Genomic DNA, 22,462 nt, shown 5'->3' with positions numbered 1-22,462 from the left:
CACTGGTTTAGGCATCATGCAGTGAGGACTGAACAACGGATTGCCGCCTGAAAATGAAACTTTCCAGAGCCTTCCACGCGTACTACACTACAGATGTCACACAGATACTGACTGCTCATAGAAAAGGGGGGCAGGAGTCTTGTCCCGAAAAATGTGAAAAAAATTGTCAGATTTGCAAGTCAACAGCTTCAACATTCACAGTAACCATAAATACAGCATAGGCACATCCCCACTACCCCTGGTCTTTACAATGCGGTGGTTACAGTGTGCAAGTATCCACCGTACTGAGACCATGTTCAGTCTAAATTTAGCTTAGAACCCTTTTCTTCCAATGTCTGTGAAAGCAGCCACTGCATCTGTTCTGTAGCATCACTGAGTACTACAGAGAGCTCAGAGCAAACACACAATGACCACAACTACCCAGGCAACCGACACTCAGTCTGGACACTGAGACTGAGAATCACCCAGGTTAACACACCAGCCCAGGAGAACACGGCCAGTGGGGTTCACTTAGACATCACCCTTTGTTAAACTGAAACAACCATAAAAAGGAAGATGATCCTATATGTTCTGCTGAAGGAGGTGAAAAGAGCTGATGTAGCACCCTCACCTTTCTCCTTGATCAGGGACTCCACCTCCTGTTTGACGCTGTCGTTCCAGTGGGTGATGTCCACATGCAGGGAGTAGTCACAGCACGCCTTCTCCTCTGCCCACTCCCTCCAGTGCTCAAACGCCTCCAACAGGCTGCTCCCTGGCTCTGGCACCACATGGTCCACTGCCAGGAGGAGAGGAGAGGAGAGGAGAGGAGAGGAGAGGAGAGGAGAGGAGAGGAGAGGAGAGGAGAGGAGAGGAGAGGAGAGGAGAGGAGAAGAGTGGAGAGGAGAGGAGAGGAGAGGAGAGGAGAGAGTTCATTTTGGCTTGCTATTGTCTTTCTGTGGTCAATAGCACCATCAAAGTGTCTCAAAACACTGATAAATGTGTTTGTGTGTGGGTGTCTGCGTTCTGTGTGTGTGTGTGTGTGTGTGTGTGTGTGTGTGTGTGTGTGGAGATGTGGATAGATGTGGATTTGCACCCTTTTTATGATTAGCATCATAAATCTATATCATGCGAAGTTGCCAAGAGGACTTCACTCTACACCTACAGACTGCACTGTCCTCTGTCTGACCTGTTCCACAACTACATCAGCTTCATACATTTGACTCCTGTTTACACTCTACTACAGAAACACTGGGTTAATTCCCAACTCCGATTAACTCACTGAAACTTTATCCAGTTAAGAGCCTACAAATCTCCTTATCCCCATTTAATCTACTACACCCATCTCTTACAGGAAAAAAAGAAAAGAAGAAGAAAAGAGGAAAACAATAAGGCTGTCTGGTAGATCTGTGTGAGCCTTAAAAAGGACCATAAACGAATCCTGAAACGGCTGTTTTCTACTAATGTTACTCAGTGAGAAACTGTGTGTTGTGGTGAGAGAGGTAACTTCAGTGTTAAGCAGAACAAACTGGCGATACCGGCTGTCATTGCACTACTCCTACAATGCCCTCGCAGAAGCTCACGGCACTGCTGGCTTTCCACGGGACTAGGATTACACGGCAGACCACCTGGGCCTCCCAGCATGCTTTTGTGTGGTCTCCCAGACCGCAGCCTGGTGCGCCGTCGCCCCCGTCACAGCTAATGTTCCTTTTCTTACCCAGTGAGACGCAACAGAACTCCCTCGCTCGCAAAAGATAGTACTTCTCTCAACAGGAGGAAAAAGTTCCTCTCTCACACTCAAAGCTACCGTGTGTCACCGGTTGCTACACTCTGTTGTGTGGTTACTAGGCTGAATTCCATTGAGATTAGCTGATAATCACAAATGTATTCTCTGAAAACTCTGCATTTCACCTGTGCACTGTTTCCCAAGAGCTACTACATACAGAGACACACACAGTCTCTTGTGTGTTCTACCAAGACATTTTTATGTTTTACATTATGTAAAATGTTATGCCAAAAAAATGCATTTCAACATCATCTTTTCTCAAAGATCTATTCTATTCTACTCTATTCTATTCTATTTGGTTCTGTTCTGTTCTATTCTGTTTTATTCTGTTCTATTTGTTTCTGTTTTGTTCTATTCTATTCTATTTGGTTCTGCTTTGTTTTATTCTATTCTATTCTATTCTATTCATTTCTGTTCTGTTCTATTCTATTTGGTTCTGCTTTGTTTTATTCTATTCTATTCTATTCATTTCTGTTCTGTTCTATTCTATTTGGTTCTGCTTTGTTTTATTCTATTCTATTCTATTCTATTCTATTCTATTCATTTCTGTTCTGTTCTATTCTGTTCTATTCTATTCTATTCTATTTGGTTCTGTTCTGTTCTATTCTATTTGGTTCTGTTCTGTTCTGTTCTGTTCTATTCTATTCTATTTGGTTCTGTTTTGTTCTGTTCCGTTCTGTTTTGTTCCGTTCTGCTGAAAGCTTCCTGTAAAACTCTGGTACACATTATGCCTTACATTTTCCCTCTTCTCTTACCGAACATCGTGGTCCCTCCGGCGAGGGCAGCCTTGGAGCCCTGTCCAAAGTCATCCACCGTGGTGGTTCCCCTGTAAGGCATCTGGAAATGGGTGTGGATGTCTATTCCTCCAGGGATCACCATTTTCCCATTGGCCTCTATGATCTTCACTCCCCCAGGGACTATCAGGTTGTCTCCAATTTGCCTTTCGAGACAAGGGAGAGAGGAACGTTTTTTTTTTTTTTTAATCACATTTCACATCCAGACTCTGTCTTAAATTCCATCCACGCAGCTCTGTTTTTTTGAGGATATAAATTTTGGATGATGCTTTCGGTGCTGTCTGAATCTCCTGCTCAGTGTTTGTGGAGCAGATCTGATTTCTATACTCTCACATTACACTGCATTTAACCGTGTCCTGAACGAGTCTGACAACAGTCTGAACTGTTTGCTTAACCACGTGTCACAACCATGCCTAGGCTGTGAGGAAAAAAAAAAATCTCTAAAAAACAGAAATCTCTGAAATGAATTCAAACTAGACAAACTGTGCAAACATTATTCACAAAATCAATAATTCCTGTCATTAACATGCACCACTTTGATAGACCACCAAATGGATATTTCTGTTATTTTTTCTTAAATTTTGCTCATGCTGACAACTATAATCAGCACTGATAATGAAAGAGTTGTGCTGGGCCCATTTGACGTTTGACAGTTAAACGGGGCGTGAGATTTTTTTTTTTCTCTGTCCGCTGTCCAGCTGCGGATCGGACCAGCGACAGGTGCGGTTTCCGCAGGGCGGGGTTCTGGAGCAGTCATACACTGGCCTGTTTCATTGGTATGCTGTGCTAACCCTCCTGCAGATGCATGTGCCGTCTCTGCAGCGGCTCAGGGGGCCTGTGGGACAAAGAGGCCGGCTGACTGGTGGAGCAGGGAACAGGGAGAGAAAGGCTCTGAATCACCAGGGTCAGTCCTTCAGTATTAGTGTGGAATGCAGCTGCAGAGAGTGTGGGCACTGAACACAGCACACAGGGGAGGATGCTAAAATCAGATCCTGAGCCAACAACCCAGATTTCTGGTGCAGGAATGTGCTTCTCTCTCTCTCTCTCTCTCTCTCTCACACACACACACACACACACGCACACAGATTTACATTCTCTCTGTCTGTATGGAGAGGAAACCCTGCCAATAAGATCTGCATGTAGAATACGATGCGTACAGCTGTAAACAGATCCGTAAGGTTGTGATTTCGTCTCTGCAAACTTGTCCTGAGAGATATGGCCTGCGCCTCACCAGAATGACTTGACAAAAATCTGAAACTCAAAGTGGTGTTTTTTGCATGTGTAAACTGACAGCAGCACTCCATCCCCCTGGCCTGTGCTTGGTCAGTGCACTTCTGCAGATGCACAGCTCTGGTAGGCAGGAGCTAATTTCATTTGACTAATCAAGGACAGCATCGAACAAAACAGGGCCAGGCACGGGTTGACTTGATGAAGCACACTGACTAAGACAAATGGACCCTGTGGATGCACAGATTTCAGCTCCACCATCAAAGGTGGGCGTGGCCATTATGATCTGCCTGTCAAACCTGAGACAACAATGACGGCAGTTTAGTGACTATGACTTTTATTGGTCATATTATGTTGGCCTGTCAGGACTACCACATATGGAAGAATGTAAGAGGAAGTTGGAAGAAAAAATGAATATATGCATGTATATACACACACACACACATATATATATATATATATTATAGAAATTATAATATGTAGTAACAACAACTCAAATAGACCTGAAGTTGGACAATACAGCAAATACATGTGAACACTAAAATTATTCTGAAATTCATATGGAAATGCACAAGTTCCACTGTTCTGAGGCAGACTACCTCTTCATTGTGTGGTTTAATGTAATCTGACAGCATGAAGTAATCTGAATGAAACAGACCATACCTCCCTGTGGAGATTATTCACACACACCCCACCAAACACCAAGACTGTTCGCTACACACACAGGCAAATTTATTCTACAGTCTTATGTTTACAAACTATACCTAACTTCAGAAATAATCATTTACACATGTATTGAATGATGGTTCACATTTGCAGTTATGAAGTCTGTTCACTTCATAACTCAAATCTGCTCACAGATAAAGATCATAACATTTCTGTGCAATCATTTTTGGCAGGGTTTTGTCTCTTTATTTTTCTCTCCATCTCTAAAACACTCATTCACTCTCTCTCTCTCTCTCTCTCTCTCTCTCTCTTACTTTTTCTTTCTTTTTTCCTGTAGTTTTCTTTCTTTGTGTTTTTATGTGTCGTTTGTGCGTTTGCTTGTTTGCGTGTTTGCGTGCCCGCGTGCGTGTGTGTGTGCGTGTATGTATGTGTGTGCACATGTGTGTATGCCTGCATGTTTGTGTGTGTGCATGTGTGTGAGTGTATGTGTGGTGCAAAATTCTTACTTAATGAGTCCATCCTCCATGTATATATCTGCATGAAAAGACTGGTCATCGTTGACGATCCTGCCGCCCTTAATCAGAAGCCTGTCGCTCTGGAGAGAGAGAGAGAGAGAGAGAGAGAGACAGACAGAGAAACAGAGAGAGAGGGAGAGAAAGAGAGAGGGAGAGAAACAGAGAGAGAGAGAGAAGAAGGGAGAGAGAGAGGAAGAAAGAGAAAGAGGGAGAGAGAGAGAGAAAGAGACAGAGAAACAGAGAGAGAGGGAGAGAAAGAGAGAGAGAGAGAAGAAGAAGGGATAGAGAGAGAGAGAGAGAGAGAGAGAGAGAGAGAGGAAATGAGAAAAGTGTGAGGCAATCAAATCTCATTCCATAGTGACATACTCTTGGACAGCACGTTTGGGATTTTTCCCGTCACTTTTTTCTGGAACAATTTAGCTCAACAGCTGGGAGAGAAACAACACTTATTCCCTTATCCACTGCCACCTTGCACCAGACTGTAGTTAACATTATTTTATTACCTTTTCAACAGAACACACATATGAGAAACACATACTGATTGTTGTGTACCAAAGAAAGTGTCACAACCCTTTTTGTCATTCCAAATCTCTCGTGTTATTTCATACACAACAAAACTTTTGAATATCCAACCTGGAATTAACCAGACCTCTTTCTGTGGTGAACAAACCTTAGGGACCGTCTCAAAAGGACAATATTATAAATTTTAACCTCTAACAGACCAGGTCTTACTAAAGCTTTATTTTGTGTGTAATATATCAATATTTTTAAAAAGTAATTTCTTTTTACTTTGTGAGACTGACTCCTGAAATGAAGTACCAGGCATAAAATCCTGACACCAGTACGACGTCATTGCCTTTAGTTTCTCTTAAAACCTCTACACCCTGACCCACAAAAGCCTACACCCTAACGCCCCGACATGCCTGCCGTTCTGCAACGCGAGGGCAGATGTTCAGGACCATGGACAGGCGTCCAACTACACACGGGTTTTCAGTCATTGTGTCATTCCATGCCTACGACGCACACACTGTCGATAAACAATCACACTATGTTCCCTAAAGCCTCAAAAGACTCAAACCTCAAGACCTCCCACCAGTCACTGTGCACTCCCAAACTGTCTTTATGAGAACACCTCCCAACCACTCACCTCTGCTCCTCCTCCTTCACCTCCTCACATGTCCAACTGTACCAAACACAAGTTATAAACATGTCTGTATGCGGTCCATGCGCACGCGCACACACACACACACACACACACACACACACACAATATGTATGGTTAACATTCTTCCCTGCTGGCTGTTTGAACAACATAAACCACAGATAACTCCATGTATGCCCTCCACCTTTAATCCCAAAAGATAAAACACACAACTGACACTCGCTCAAGTGTTGAGAGAACATGCATAATTCTGTAGTGTGTATTTTAACTGGAATGAATGGGAAAATGAAATGATCATCTCTAAATATGAACACACTGTTGAAAAGAAAATAATGATTGCGTGTCCTCCAATCACCATTTGCAGGTCCAACTTAAGAAAATAAGAAAGTCCTCCCCGAGGAATGATTTACTGACTTTCTTCTGATAAAACCCCAAAACAACATGTATTAATTAGGCAATGGCTACATATGTGACTTCCCAAATACCCCCCAAAATAAAACCAACCTTTTCTGTCAGTTTCTCTCAGACTAAAACAAAGTGAGGCTGACATGACTGTGCACTAGCTTGGTCAGACAGGCTTGCACTGTAACCTACATTTTCCACACTCCAAGCTAAATGTGCCGCCACTCAATCAAACAGCAGACTTGACCTTGGTTAGCACTAGCATAGCGTGAATAGGGCATTGTCATTTCAAGTCAACTACAGCATCAGCGACAGTAGCTAGCCGGCCGCTAACAGTGTCCCAGTGTGGCACACTGCCTGAGGCTAAAAGACGCATAAAAATGAGAGTATGTCTGGTCTTCCGAAGAAACTCATTCAAACTGCGACAGTGAGACATAGAGAGCAATTTAAGCAGAATCTTTCTCACATAGACAGAGCACAATGTGTATGAAATCGAAAGGAGGAATAAGAATCCTAAAAGACTACAAGTTCAACACGGACTGCATGTACCTCGTTCTGAAACGACCTCCGTGAACGTCAGTATGGGGATTAGAATGAAAATCTTCAGCTTTCACGTCAGTTCTGGCATTACGCTTGTACAGTCTGTAAAACGCTCAAATTCACGTTCAGCTTGTGTGTTTCAGTCGGGCATGGAGTATCTATCATGTAGACACGCGTTCCCAGAGCTTTAATACCCCAGTAACGTGGCCAAGCCCATGTCAGCCTCTCTGCACCTTTTTGCATTAAATGAAGCATGTATGATGCAAAGCAAACATCTGCATGCACAAAGCATCTGCCCAGACGCTACCTACATGACAAATGCTGACCAGGCAGAGCTGTCTCTGCATGGAAAAATTCATTGAAAAAAAAAAAAAAAACCTGCAAATTAAATTAAGTCAACTGTTTTATGACACCGCTAATGGCTTCAGAATAGAGTCTGAGAGAAGAAAAAGCCCTTCTGTTTATTACAAACAAGTTGTTCTGCAATTAAAGAAACTGGTAGTTTAGACAACAGATAACCTTCACAACCTAACATTAAAACTTCAGTGTAGTCTGAGGTGTTTATGTCGGATCAGGAGGAAGGTGGTCCACTCAACCTGGGCCTGCTATTGACCGGGCACTGTTTCTCTCCCTTAGCTTTGGGCACCAACTTAACTGCCCATCCTTTCTTATGGCTGACAGTCTCTGTTAATGCAATAAAACAGAGGGTGAGATCAAATATCAGAGGTCCAGAGGCACCCTGAAGCCAAGATTTACCACAGTTCTAAGGGAACGGCTAAATTCAGTGTTCCTGTAATATTTGTAACATTCAGTGGACCGATAGCTCTGTTCAGCCTATTCAATATAATATCTACCGTGACAGCCACTGGATTGGTCCATCAGAGCTTGGATCAATAGGTTCCATTACTGCTGACTGTGCCCAGTAGCTAAAGTGCTGTTAGGTCTGCCTGGGTAAACACTGTGGATTGGGATTTTTTTTTTTTTTTCTTCTTTTTTCTAAACTGTCTCTCAGTGTCAGAACTTTGTGATTTGTTGGTACAGATTTCATTGGGTGTTTAGTGATTTCACTGGTCTAAACATCCTCCTTCATTTCTCATTTATCTGTTAGAGGTATTGTACTCCATATCAGCTTACTTCAAACTGACAGACTTAAACCGTCTACCTAAAAAAAGAATAAAGCTTATTCATCCCTGAAATCCATCCTTTCCGTACATGAAAACAGCGCTCTGTTCTGTAAAATCAAGTTCTCTATTTCTTCTTAGCAAAAGTCATTCTCACCTGTCACTGCACCTTGCCTTTTTTTTATTTTTATTTTTATTTGCAGTGTGAGTATGACAGCAGTTATGATTCTACCAAAAATAAACCCATAACTCAACTTTTAAATCATAAAATAAACCCATGACTCAACTTTTAAGTCATAAGAAGACGCTTGTCTTCTGCGGCAGTGTTAGAGGTGTGGTTTCTTCAGCCACCATTTTCTGAACGCATGTAAAATGCAGACCAATTTTTCCTGGTCACATCAGCACAGGAGAGTCAAACGCTGAGTCAGCAGAATCTAGGCCCTGTGGAGTGCAGCAAAATGTTTACACAATGTTCCTGTCAAAGGACAGGGCTGTGAGGTCCTGCAAACTCCATGCATGGGGGTTTTTATTGCTCTGAATGTAAAATCATGCTGATCTTTTTCAACGGCAGTGGTAGTCTATCAAATTCAACCCCCACCCCCCCCCACACACAAACCTCTTTTTTTTTTCCTTCTCTCCGCTGTTAACCATTGGCCATACATCATAGTCTATGTGGGTCTTTGACCTTCAGACATCAGCACAGTATCAAACATTTAGTGTGAGATGAGGAGAGCTGTTTGTTTTCACACACATGCCAGAGAGTGACCTCAGAGACGGCTGTGTCCTCATAAAGTGAGTCATGAGTCAAACCTCACTGTGTCCATCAGTGTAAAGAGGACCAAGGCTCTCTTTAACACAAATACACTCAGACTTCATCAACACGGGGGCCTTCCAGAGGCACACAGTTTACCCCTCTTCACTCCCAAATCAAGAAAAACAACTTTGTGAAAAACAGCTTTGTGTTTGGAAAATTTAAAGTGCAATGTCATGTCAGTTATGAAGTCCCACGTATGTGAGCCATAATTTGATCTGCCTGACATTTGAAGTTTAAAGAAATATGTGCTGATGCAGAGCCTTGTACATTTTATTTATTTATGTATTTCTTTGCGAAAATCAGGGATTTTTTAAAAACATCTCTGCAGAAGGCAGAACTCCAAACGTTATTTAAAGCTAGGGTGGCTGATTTCCACAATAGTTTTCCAGTTTGTTTTAACCCAGATCACCTGAGACTTCCCGCTACAGACTGTAATTACAACACAATACAAGTTAAACTGTCCCTTTTTTAACAACAGACACAGACCTCCTCTCGTTACCTTTAGACAACACTACTTCTCACTACAGCATCACCTCACCGTTGAGACTTTCATTTATTGTCACTGGAGATCCAGTCACGGAGCCACGCCCCTGCAGTAACGCGGGGAAAAACATCCTCACTCAGGGGAGCTTGGGCAGTGTCAGGGAATCTTAACCCTTTCTTTTCCAGTCTGCGGTTCATTTTCACCCACAGCACAGACCTGACTGTACTAATGCAAAATGTCATTAATGTCACAGACCTGACTGTACCAGTGCAAAATGTCATTAATGTCACAGACCTGACTGTACCAGTGCAAAATGTCATTAATGTCACAGACCTGACTGTACTAGTGCAAAATGACATTAATGTCACAGACCTGACTGTACTAGTGCAAAATGACATTAATGTCACAGACCTGACTGTACTAGTGCAAAATGACATTAATGTCACAGACCTGACTGTACCAGTGCAAAATGACATTAATGTCACAGACCTGACTGTACTAGTGCAAAATGACATTAATGTCACAGACCTGACTGTACTAGTGCAAAATCTGTGGTATTGAAGATTTAAATCAACAGCAAAAACAACAAAAGAGCAGAAAGCTCAAACAAAGCATTTTTATTGTACATAATCAATGGGTGAGTGTGAAAGGTCAGTGTGAAAAGCAGGGCTATGATGGCTGAGTGTGATTGCTGAAAGCGTTACTTTGAGTTGTTTTAAGGTTTTAAGTTACAGAGGAGACGTTTTGCCTTCGGGCTGTTCCAGCCCTTCAGAGGCAATGTCACTCCAGCACCTCTGTTACTGTTATTGTCTCGAGTGCTTGACCAAACATCTTTCACATGACAGAGCATTTTTTAAAACTGTTTACAACAATCAAATCATTAACGTTTTAAACTACACACTTACTACGTGTTATGGCAATTTCCTGTCATTAAATCCTGCACTTAAAATCAGCAACTTAGGAAAAGCCCATTAGAGCAATTTAGTTCACTACTGTGAAAATCAGAAATGTCTGAAGTACATAACTAACTAATTTAACACTGCAACAGTGACGTAAGAGAACATTAAATGAGTTCATATCTGATGTCTGGGGTAGGATCGAGACACATCTGTTTTCCACATTGATATTCAGCAGTCAAACAGGAAGTCAGTATGAAGGTGAAAGTTCCCTGACTACTGAGCGGGATTCATCCCGTTATCACGTGGGATTACAGGAAACGATATCTCAGTCAGAAATGTTCCCTTCTGAAGTCACACAGTGTCATTCCTGTCAGTGTATTCAGAAGATTGATTGGTTACTCGTCCAATCAGAAGGATGCAATGAGCTTCCTCACTTTGCCGCCAGAACGACATATTTATTTTAAGCCAGTCGCTCCTGGTTTGGACTGAGGATCCAAAGTACTGTATCACATTTATTTTCATTTAGGGCTCCTTGGATTGATTTGGAATTGATTGGCAGGAACAGGAGAGAGCAAACTCATACAGAATTTGGTGACAAGCAGAGGTTTCATTTTGGAAATCACCACTTTCGGGAAGTGTTTAACACCATCTAACTGTGCACAGATACTGTTTTAAATAACACACACACACACACACACACACACACACAGACCTACACTAAAATTTGTTGTCTTGCTAATTTCTTTTTCACTGTTGTTGACATTTTAAACAAAAATTGTCATTCCCTGAGAGTCCACAAATTCAGAGATGAGAATACTGGATTTTTTTTTACACTTCAAGCTACAAAAAACAAACCAAATAGGGAACAAATAGTTAAACAGAGTAGACAGCCCCAAACAAACAAACAAACCAATACACAAAAAAACCTAACCCTACCCTTATAATAACACTACTTCTACTACTACCGCTACTAATAATAATAATAATAACAATAACCCAGATGAGTGGTGAATCTTAAACTTCTAATGATGTACAAAAACGAATAAACTATGCCAAGATCTTAACTATGCTGAAATGACAACCTAAACACAGCTCACTACCAAACTAAAGACACAAACTCCCTCTGTCACACTTTCAACTGCATAGGGTAATTCATGTGTGGAGTATAGTGCTACACGCTTTGGAGAGCTCTAGTTCGCTTGGAGTAGGAACAGTAAAGCCAATTGTTGTCGCCGATGGGAAATTTAAAAAAAAAACAAAAAAAAAAAAAAGTTTTGCCAAGAGGATATTACAGAGGAGATTATTAACTGGAAGGTCTTAATGTGCAAGTATTCAGAGATGGAGGATGGAATAAGAACAAGCTGCATGCTGGCTGGTGTCTGTTGCCTAGAGACCAAAAATATTTACCGAGCGCTCAGAACATTTTTTTGTCAGCGGAGAAGTCAAAACAATGGAACTTATCAATCTAAACAAGTTACACTTTGCCATCTTATTGTGCGTGATCCAACCAGACTCCTTGCCCACTCCCCGTGGCAGATAGTTGTGACAAGGTTGCCGTGGAAACCAGATCTCTGCTTTGGGGTCTGTGGGTCAGCCAAAGTCTTTGAGATCGCAAAACACGGAAAGCAAATAATTATGTTCTGAGGTCACCCTAAAAATATCATTCCTAACACTTAGGATTACCTAAGGGTTTGGAGATCTGCGGTTAGCTGGAAAGAGCCACCCATGAGTATTTTTCTGTCTTTATGTTTGTATCCACAGAGAGTGAGTGGATAAATGGGGAGGGGGGGGGGGGTGTCTCTCTGCCTTACCATCAAGACCCCTTAAGCAGACACACCACAGGTCCGCAGTGTGTTGGGGGGGGGGGGGGGGGGGGGATGGTTTCACTTGCCATTAAGGTCTTGCCCGGTCCTGCTCACATGTACAAGATCCAGCTGGAAAAGATTATTGATGACATGCATGGAGCACAACACTGGGCTACTGTGAGGAGACCAGAGAGCAGCCAACCACACCTAGAAATCTGACCATCTGAGTCTCAGCCTGCTTTACTCAGCACAGGCAGGCACCAGAGAACCGTACATACAAAACCACATGTAAGACTGTGATTTTAATACTTAAATATAAGATGTAAAATGAACATTTACATCTAACAGCGAGATGTCTATCCGTGTACCTCTATCCACAATCGCTCATAAATACTGCGATAAAACGACAATGTGCAGCCCATGACGTCAGCGGCAAAGTTTTACTCATTGCCTACAATTTGCTGCAACACAGAACGATGCGGTGTGGTTACACGCGTCCGATAATTGTGCTACGCGAGCCTTTGTTCCGAGCGTCCCTTACACCCAGCACGCGATTCCCCTGTGTCGCCTTACCATTGTCATTCTCTGCTGATAGACCACGATGTTGGTAAACCTCTACGGCAAGCGGAGACAAACAGACTACACTCGTAAAATGTTTAGCACAAGCAGGCGTGTGTCGCCGCACTTCGCGCTACGTCAGTGTAATACCTGCAAGCTGTATAAATTATATTTATGGCGCCCTCCAAGAGCCCCACTTCCCATTTAACGGTCTTTATTTCTGAAAAGGCCCTTGGAGTCTGCCCGAAGCAACCCCACGGCCTTTAATACACCCAGAGACAAAGGATGCCTCTCTTTCAAATAGCCTAACATAACCGCAACAATTAATCAACTATTCAGTTCATTACTCCGTAAACTGACTTTTTCAATGGCAGGATACTACCTAAATTTAACCTCATAGTAAAACAAACTGTTTCCTTAACCATTGCGTTTATGGTAACGTACAAATCAAAGCTTGCTGCGTGGGTGGATTATCTGTTGTAATCGCGTATGGGCGTGTTTTCCTGCCGCAGCGAAGACCACAAAGTCTTAGCCTGACAGGATCTATAAGATACTCTGCTTATTGGATAAAATGCAGAGAGGGCTGAATCGTTGGCTGCTGGACTAACTGTACGGATTAAAAATGTAGTGATATAAACACAGCCAACGCTCCGATATATGGCCCCAGTTTCAAGTTTTATTCCTTCTCGATGTATTTTCGTAGTCTGATTTTGGAGGGTTCCCCACATCAGTAAGACATATGGATGCTCATGAAAATAAAATAACATGTATAACTATGTAACTGTCCCTTAAGAAAGACAAACATTAGGAAATAGGTTATGAGACTGACTACAATACAGAGAGCGCTGAGAACAATCACAAGGTGCATATGATCAGTAGTCATGAGTTAACGGTGCAGCGCTGGGCATGTGGAGATGCGGTTTACCTTTAAGAAAACGCCTTTTTCTGTGTCTCAAGCAGTCACTATGCGACCCGATCATGCCACCTCATTCGGCATAATTTCAGTTAACAAAAACCAAACTCATCTCTCTAACCGTTCCCCGACCGTTCACCATTCGCTATGTTCACATTGTCAGTTATTTCTGGAATAACGGTTACAGCAGACCAAAAAAAATGTCCTGACGAGACACGCGCTGTATATGCAAGTTTTAAAACTAACATTTAAGCCCACTTACTGTGATCTTTGGAATGTTCTTTTTGCCTTGATAAGACATGACGTGAGGGGTCGCCGGCTAGGGATGCTTGTCCAAATAATTCTTTTGTCGTTTTGTTTCTCTTTGGATGTTTTTGGTTTGCTGTTGATGTTCTGGGTGGGAAATTAGGAATTGCTCGGCTTTCTCTGTTATTAATGCTTGGTGGCTGCGCGACTGTGTGCTCTGTGGTGCTTGTGCGTCTGTTCTCAGCGCGCTTGACTGTGGGGCTCCTCCCTCGCCAGTCTTGCTGTTTACTGTCTGTTTCTATCCGAGGGAGGGCGCTCGCATCTGGTTTTGTGATACTGCACCAAAACTGACCACAACGATCAAGTTGTTACCGTTCACTTTATTTGCACACCAACATTTTTCTGAAAACGTAACGTGGAATTGTTGGATCTAAAACATTTCCTACATTTTCGCTTGAAAAAAATCGATCCACTATGAACTTAAAATAAAAATCAATTATCGCCATTAATAACTGCCTCGATTCTCAACCTGTGAGCGAACCGCAATGTGATGAAAAACACTCCAGCATTAATTTTTATTACGTTTATTCCTTGAGTCTTGTGATTATGCTTTTTGGCGTATACAGTTGCAAAGCACCAAAACACAAGTATAATTTAACATGTACATTAATAAAAGAAAGCAACACAATTTTACACATTTTCTCATATTGTAACCACATATTGGGGCGATTTGCCCATAACTTGCAGTGTCATGTCAGTGAAAACGCACGTATTTCATTGTCTATTTTAAACCCTAGCGATTATTGATCAACCTTCTTTTCTAGGATTATAGACAAAAGGGAAGAGTGTTAGACATGGCAACAGCTGGTACGCCCCCAGTCCCACCCAACCATGTGTCACTATTGTCTCGCCAGACCGTCCTCCACACACACACACACATACGCAGAGACCTACGCATGTATGTATGCACAAAAAAGAGTCTAAACACTGAGTTGTTTGGATAAGAATACTACATGGCTCCATTTCCAAAAAAGGAGAGAATGCTCTCTTACATAAAAAAACCTTTAATTTAATTTGCATTTCTTAATTTAATTAAAAACATTTCAGTAATACTATATCCTTTTGTTGCTAATCTTCGAGCACAATGTAAAATGAACTGAATCTCATAAAAAAAAGTACCATTTCAGAAACACATTTCCATATGCACTCACACACTCTAAGCTATTATGAAGACAGAGCCCCACCCTGTAGCAGTTCTCCTCAGACCATGAGTCCACAGTCTCCTCTCTCTCTTAATCTAAGTGTTCGCTCACTTCAACATTACACATATACTAATAGCAGTCCAGTGTTATACAGTAACACTCGAAGTCATTTTCATCTATGCAGTACACAGCAGAAACAGCATATCAGTGTCTTCCCCCTGTAGCACTACCTGAGATTCAAATTAAAAGGGAAAAATCCTCTAACATTTATCACTTATTATGTAATAGGGAGAGCTTAAGGTTTTATATACATATATATATACCTAATAAAATACGAATGCACTGATAAGTCTGTACATTTGACCAACAGACATTTATTTACATAACACACACACACACCCTCCTCTGAAAACATAAGAGCCATTTTGTTTAGAGCTTTTTCTGGATAATTCACATAAATAATTCCTGGAATCCCATGAAAAGGTAAAAAAAAAAAACATGCTGTCTTTTTTGTTTGTTTGTTTGTTTGTTCCCACAGAATGCATTATCAGTAAGTGACAGGGTATAACACTAAAAAACAGCGCAGAAAAAGGAGATTAAAAATAACAGAAAATGCTGGAAGATGACAAAAACTGTATTTAATAGCTAAGATCATTACATAAGTAAAATCCTGCAGTTAGACCACATTGCCCTCCTGGACCACAGCGATTTCTTTCTCTGGACCGATCATCTGCCGTCACCAGCTTCTTATTCAACTCTGCTAAATAAATAAAAGTCTAAAATAAACGAATACACACAAAAAACCTGGCCTGACACAGCACAGAAGACTGGGGCTGTGGTCTATTTGCAGTGATGTTTTAGTATTCTAACAGCAATCAGTGAGTGGGATAGCAAATATCAGTAGGGTGAAGAGTGTGTTACTCCTGTTTTTACTCACCATTACTCACTTCACTCCTCTCCCTCTGTCTCCTTCTACAATACTCTCAGTCATCGCTCCTCAGCTGTGCATTAATCTTCTCAAGAAAACAGCGCACGACACCAGATATTGTTTTCAGACACATTTAAAATAAGTTTCGTGAGAACTTTCTTTTAAGCAACACCAACAAAAATAGAAATATTCCTGCTTGCATAAAGCTCACTCTGAAACTAGGCTTTTTTTTTTATTACAAGGAAATCCAGTTGAATATCACCACATTCACAATTCACAGTTGTAGTTTCTTCTCACTACTGACTAATGTTTGCAGCAAGCAAAACACAAGGAAAAGATAATGACTCACTCAAACAAACAGTATATTCTGTCGTGTAAGGCTGTAAGGCTAGAGGTTACTGTCAAGTGGAAAGAAAATATAATTACAGGAAAATGTGAGAAATGTAATTACAAGTGATTCTAGAGTTTACAGGATGTACTGCATGTACAGTAAACCAGTCAAAACAGACAAATCAGTTTAAATAGGTCTTGTAACTGCTTCTGAAAATGTGACTGACTCGTTCATACTTTATTGTTGTGACAACAAATTGTGTTGCAACGCCTGTGCAACCACCCTCATGATAATTTTTTCCGATGGATTACATATCCTGAGAAAAAGACGCCGATCTGGATCTAAATGTCTTGATTTGGATCATGCTCTCATTCTGCAGTCATTGCAAAATGCGTCGACGCAACAAACTATGCGTGTAGCCTAGTGGAAGATCACTGGAACATATCGCTGTCTTGTGTGTAAAAAAAGAAAAAAGAAAAAAGAAAAAAGAAAAAACAAAAAAAAAGCAGAAAGGTAAAATGAGGTTTTGCTGAGTCAACCACCTGCACGGTTGCAATAACACAGTCATCCGCTTGGGGGCTATGCACAGTTGTGGCATCCGCTTCGACTGTAAGAGACAGGAGGGTGCCCCAGTCTCCTCTTGTTTTTAAGGACATAAAAGGGCACCGTCTGGAGAAGTACACGACGTGTTATCGTTACACTGTTAATCCAGTGGTATATCTGTGCATACAAATTTGTTTAATGTTGAGACTCAGTGCAGACGCCCGCTGTATTCATTGCGAGAGGACCAATATGCCCAGGACTGATAAAGTAAAAGGAATCCAGAAACCCACGGCCATGCGCTCATGTGGTAGTTTGTGACTACATTTTGATCGTTGACACATCAGCGGGAGAAGTGGGGAAGGAAGAAAAAATATGAGTTTTTCTCCCCACATGCAATATGTGTTTCTCAGTTATAAAGCGCCGGTATTCTTGTTTTGACAGACATGACAATAAATTCAATACAGCCAACAGCACCACACAGTTATTGTTTTGAATATAAAGCATATCGGCTACAGTGACTTCACTGATGGCTGCTCATTGCTGACCCATTTAATTTTATATTCCACTTAATTTCAAATTCACCGGGCATCTTATCAAATTCGGTTCATTAAACATCAAAATAATTTTTGGAGTGTAGCAAAATACGTTCGTTGGCCCAATTAAATGCCTTTACGATCTGTAACAATCCTAAAAAATAAAAAAAAACAAAACTGCTATTGTCACACTCATTTTGTTCAAATGCAACCCATGTTAGAGATGAACGGTTCTGGAAAGACGCATAATTGTATTGACGAGTCCATGGCTGGCATGTCAGCCAAATACTTAATCCGATTAATTTTCACCCTTAGCGGTCAAGCCGCTGTATGAACAGGAAAGACAACATGTGGTGACTCCGCGAGTCAACAGGGCCAACTGACAGAGGAAAGCCAATAAACTCTCTCTTATGTCCATCTGCTACTTGGCGCTTAGGAGAGGAGACTGTGTACTCATGAAAAAACTTCTCTTTTTCTTTGTTGGACACGGGGCCAAGGTTCAATTAAGTGTTTAACCAATAAAATTGTAAAGTAGTCATCTGACACTAAGCAGGATGCCAGGCGACAGCTAAGAAACCATTTATAGTCTTAAAAGACTTATACTGTTTCTCACAAATATGACACTTCATTTCAGTGAAAAAAGGACATTTCATTTACATATTGCATACGAGGATGGATATATTTATGTTAGTCTAATCTTTGAAATGTTCATTTAAAAGTTAAAAGGAGCTGAACTTGTCTACAAGGTAAAAATAGAGGAGAATCGGAGTGAAAGTGTGGTTCTTATTCTCTTAAGGGGAAACACATTGTAAATTGTTAAAAGGGAAATACGTTAAACTCGGTTTGCACACATATTTCACTAGCGTGAGGGACTTTCACATCCTTGGTCAGGTAATCCCACTGACAATGCAAAAATAATTTGCAGTCATCATACTAGGCTCTGTGTTTTTTGACTGGAGGCTACTACCGGCTGTGCAAATGAATAATCCACTCAGCGCGTGGAACACTGCTCGTATAATTACCACAGTCAGTTTGAGAATCAGTTTGTTGTCAAATTATTTCTGTAAGCTAATGGGTCTGACATGACATTGCAAGGTAACCTGACAATTCGGAGTCTCCCGGCTCTGGTTAAAGCAGCGGTTTAGGCATACAGCCGAGTTCACAAGAATAAAGCGCCTACCTTCTCATCACCAAGGTTCTGCAGAACTTCCTTCCCATCGGTCTGTTTGATCTCTATGCTTTTCTCATTAGACTCCTTCCCACCGTCTGGAGGCACATCTCTTGCTTGCACATTCGGGCTTCTCGCATCGGTGGACGTATCAGTTTTAATCGATGTTCGGGGAGTTCTAGCCCCTCTCTGACCAACACTCAGAGCGTCGAAATCAATGGTTTTGCTCTCGTATGCTCCCTCAACATTGCAAAACAGGCCACCGTACTTTTGTCGGGGCACTTGATCGGTCGTTCCCGGTCGTGCCAGGTAGACGGGAAGGTCATCTTCCCTGTCCAAACTGCGTTTACTTTCAGCCATGCTAATGGGCTATACTGCGAGGAGACGGGGAGAGAAGGAGCACTGCCGAATTATTCTGAGCGGCGCAAGGAGAGACAGCAAAGTGGAGTGGAGGTCTAAAAACCAGAGGTGGCAGTGCTGTCTTGAATCCCTTAACGACAGTGATAGGGTCGCATCATTCTTCGCTCTTTCATCGCTATTGACAAGTTGAGAGTCAGTCGGACACGATTGGTATTACAGAAACAAAGCTGTACTCTAAAGCCATGTAATTTAATTACCCTCAGAGATGACACTGTACCGTATTAATGTACTTCAGTTGTTTGAATACTGTGCTAAAGAACACTTCATTAGATAAACTGGGTTATTTAAAATGATCGTTAGGATGTGTGATAGACTAATATCTTTTAAAATCATGTGTCTTTATAAGTGCAACGTCTATGGTGGTGTTTATGTTCTTTCTGACACAAATTGTTTGAATTGTGAATATATTTAATCAAATACCCTCTTTAATCGCCGACATTAACCAGGCTTTTATTTATTTATTTCTTTACTTTTTCTCCCCACGTCAGACTGTTCACGCCAAACATATGTCAGGCATTGCTGTAAGGTGGGGTTAGGGATTCCCACCGTTCCGTTCAATATTTTGACGCCTCTGTGGATCTCTAGTTAGAGAGTTCACAGCTGAAATCTTATAGAGCTGTGTGGCAGGCCTTAATGAAACAAGGGAGCTATTTTTTTTTTTTATCGCCGATAATGACATTTGACACAACACCTGTTACATAATAAGCTCTCCCCATAACAACGTGAAATCTTTCGCCTTCATCACGGCATTTCCCCCCCGTCACACTCAATCAATGTTCTGTGTCTTTAAGAGAGATCCGTGCTGAGCAAACGCCTGTGTGAGTGTCTACCCTGTGGCGTGACTACGTAGCATCGATGAGACAGAAATGCAGTCAGCAGAAACTGACAGGGTGCTGAGGTAGTCCGCGGTACCAGCGCTGCACCCCACGGTTCAGACTGTTCCAAAACCTAACCTCTCTAAGAGTCACTTCCATATACACCAACTGTTTTTGCCAGTTACCACACATATTTTGGTGGCAGTTAATAGAACCCACTGAGTGGGACAGTCTCCAGTCTCTGCCCTCAGGTATATTGTAAGGATGTAAAATTAATGAGACGGTTTGGGGGAGGGCCCATCTGATCACTGTGGTAGCCTTTGCACAATGCTTTTGCACAATACTTTTGTTACTTAACCACTGCCTAAACACTTATCACAAGAGCTTCTAAAATTTTTAGACACGCTAGTTCGCTCTGGGGTTTCAAACAGCTATCAGTCAGCACAGCCCGGTCATATTGTAGTTCTAAAGTAAAGGCCTGAAGAGACCCCCCCCCCCCCCCCCCCTCTCTGTCTCTCACTCTTTCTCTGTGTTTGTGGAAAAACTTATATTAAAAAAAATCTTTTAATTCCTCTTAAGCACATTTCAACTCTATAAAGCCAACTTGACAGGAATTCCTCTGAGTGCTTGAGATATCTGTATCTTTTTATCATTCCTTTTGGCAAGAAAAAGAAGCATCTAGTCCTCCAGTTATGTGGCCACAGACAGAGTTCATTCCACTGAGCTGCTATGCAAGGCCAGTCACATGAAAGAGATTTTAAGGGAGAATTTGGCAGAGGTGATGAGCACATTTCCAGCTTTTAACCTGCATGCATGTTCTGCTCTATTTTAACCCTATGCCACGTCAGCATGCTTTAGATCCCTCTGTGGGCTTCTGAGGGCTGGTCAGGCAGCGCAGTCAGGACACTGCTATGGGGAAGGACTGGTTTTGTATATTCTAATATCATTTTACAGACAACGCCGTCCCAATGAGGAACGGCTGTCGTCTAAAGCTAAATGGCTGTGTTAGTGCTATAGGGCTCTACTGAGATGTTACTGAAACTGGCTGAAGCAAACTGGTTTCACGATGGTGGCAGAAAGATGATTTACAATTACAATTTACAATTTAGCATTTAGCAGACGCTTTTAACCAAAGCGACTTACAATCAGTGCATCGGTCGGATTCCTAATACCTCATAAGCAGACATCGCTAAAAAGACTGAGCGTCAATTTACTCCTTCGTATTGTGCCCCTGGAATTCTTAGACAAACATAGATATAAGACAAGGGTTTTTTTTGTTTTTTTTTAAGGGAGGGGGTTAGGGTTAGAGGGATAGGTGGGTTCTGAAGAGGTGGGTTTTCAGTTTCTTGCGGAAGATGGTGAGGGATTGTGCAGTCCTAACTGTATGAGGGAGGTCGTTCCACCACCGAGGGGCAACGGCGGAGAAGAGGCGTGGTCGGGAGGAGCGCCTGCCGGGTTCTCAAAGTGAGGGGACTGTCAGCTGACCAGAGGTCGTAGAGCAGAGGGTTCTAGTAGTGGTATATGGAGTTATTAGGGACTGAAGGTATGATGGGGCGGAGCCTCTTGTTGCCTGGTAGGCCAGCACCAGTGTCTTGAATTGGATGCGGGCAGCTACCGGAAGCCACAGACATGCTCATACTACTCCGTTCTGAGAAAGACTTCAATTGCAGTAAAGACACTGGTTTAAAAGTGATCAATAAGACTTGAGTATTTTGGGTCATTTTAAGCAGAAGTGAGATGATAAGCAAATTAATGTCAATAGCTGATATTCAAACAACATCTGCTTTTAATCCACTCGAACCCACATTAGCACAGATAGAATTAAAGTTACACTTAAACGGCTGAGCTCCAGCCTGCTAGCCAAGCCATACTTAATGAGGCTTTCAACCAAGATCGTGATCTCATATCGGTGAATGGAGGCAGAGCTGTTTGGCACATTACGATTAATAATGCATGAGGTCCACTGAACAGAAACGCTCCAAATGGCCGGCTCGGTATTTTAGAGTGAACCAGACACGCACAGAGCGAACTGAGGCAACGCACTTTAATACCGAACATCTTCCTCTAACGCTAATAAAAAACTCCTCATCTTTACATCAGTAGACAGGCAGAGAAGTGTGAACTGTAAAGAAAGAGAGAAAGAAAGAAAGAAACCAATTGGGCATTTCTGATACGGTGTGAATGAAGCTCACTCTAGAGACAGTGTTGTGCCTGTTCCTTTTTTGGTAATCAGATAACAGGTTGAGAAGCTGCGATTGAGTTATCCGCCGGCTTATTTTCTGGGACATGAACAACAGAGATCAGGCCGTGATGTGTGACGCGGCTCTGGGGCAGCTGCATCCGTCCTCGGTCAGGGAACGGCTGTGCAGCTGCAGACCAAATTCACTTACGCAGTCTGTAATGAAATGATCCGCTTTTGACGACCCCGTTCTTGTTTTCGTATGCAGTTACCATGGCAACAACGTCCTCAAACAAACTTCTCACCAGATCTTACCAAATATCATATTTGTGTACCCATCCATTTCTTTGTCCTTGCAAATATAAGTTTAGACTTAGATTTATTTGGGAAGTTATTTCTGTACTCTTAACAGCAGAAAGAAGGCGACACTACGCT

The 22,462-nt window shown here is 42.0% G+C and overlaps 1 protein-coding gene across 4 annotated transcripts in view; it reads right to left on the bottom strand.

Annotated features, from left to right (window-relative positions):
• The window catches only part of dpysl3 (dihydropyrimidinase like 3), a 38,436-nt gene extending 19,463 nt beyond the window's left edge, over positions 1-18,973 (bottom strand). For 2 of the 4 annotated variants that reach the window (XM_030793360.1, XM_030793359.1), the window contains exons 1-4: positions 13,925-14,083; positions 4,956-5,044; positions 2,518-2,702; positions 611-775 (exon numbers count right to left, since the gene is read on the bottom strand). In XM_030793360.1, the coding sequence (XP_030649220.1) occupies positions 611-775; positions 2,518-2,702; positions 4,956-5,044; positions 13,925-13,963 (478 nt within the window). In that variant the 5' untranslated portion in view covers positions 13,964-14,083. Of the gene's footprint in view, positions 1-610; positions 776-2,517; positions 2,703-4,955; positions 5,045-5,432; positions 5,444-6,248; positions 6,264-11,950; positions 11,970-13,924; positions 14,084-14,197; positions 14,231-18,625 lie in introns of those variants that run through there. The other 2 variants (XM_030793358.1, XM_030793357.1) reach the window with 2 other exon arrangements.
• Between the last annotated feature and the right edge of the window lie 3,489 nt (positions 18,974-22,462).

Source organism: Chanos chanos, chromosome 16 (assembly GCF_902362185.1).
Source record: "Chanos chanos chromosome 16, fChaCha1.1, whole genome shotgun sequence".
Taxonomy (NCBI): Eukaryota; Metazoa; Chordata; class Actinopteri; order Gonorynchiformes; family Chanidae; genus Chanos; species Chanos chanos.
The sequence above is the reverse complement of the archived record's forward strand: the minus strand, read 5'-3'. Positions and strand labels throughout refer to the sequence as shown.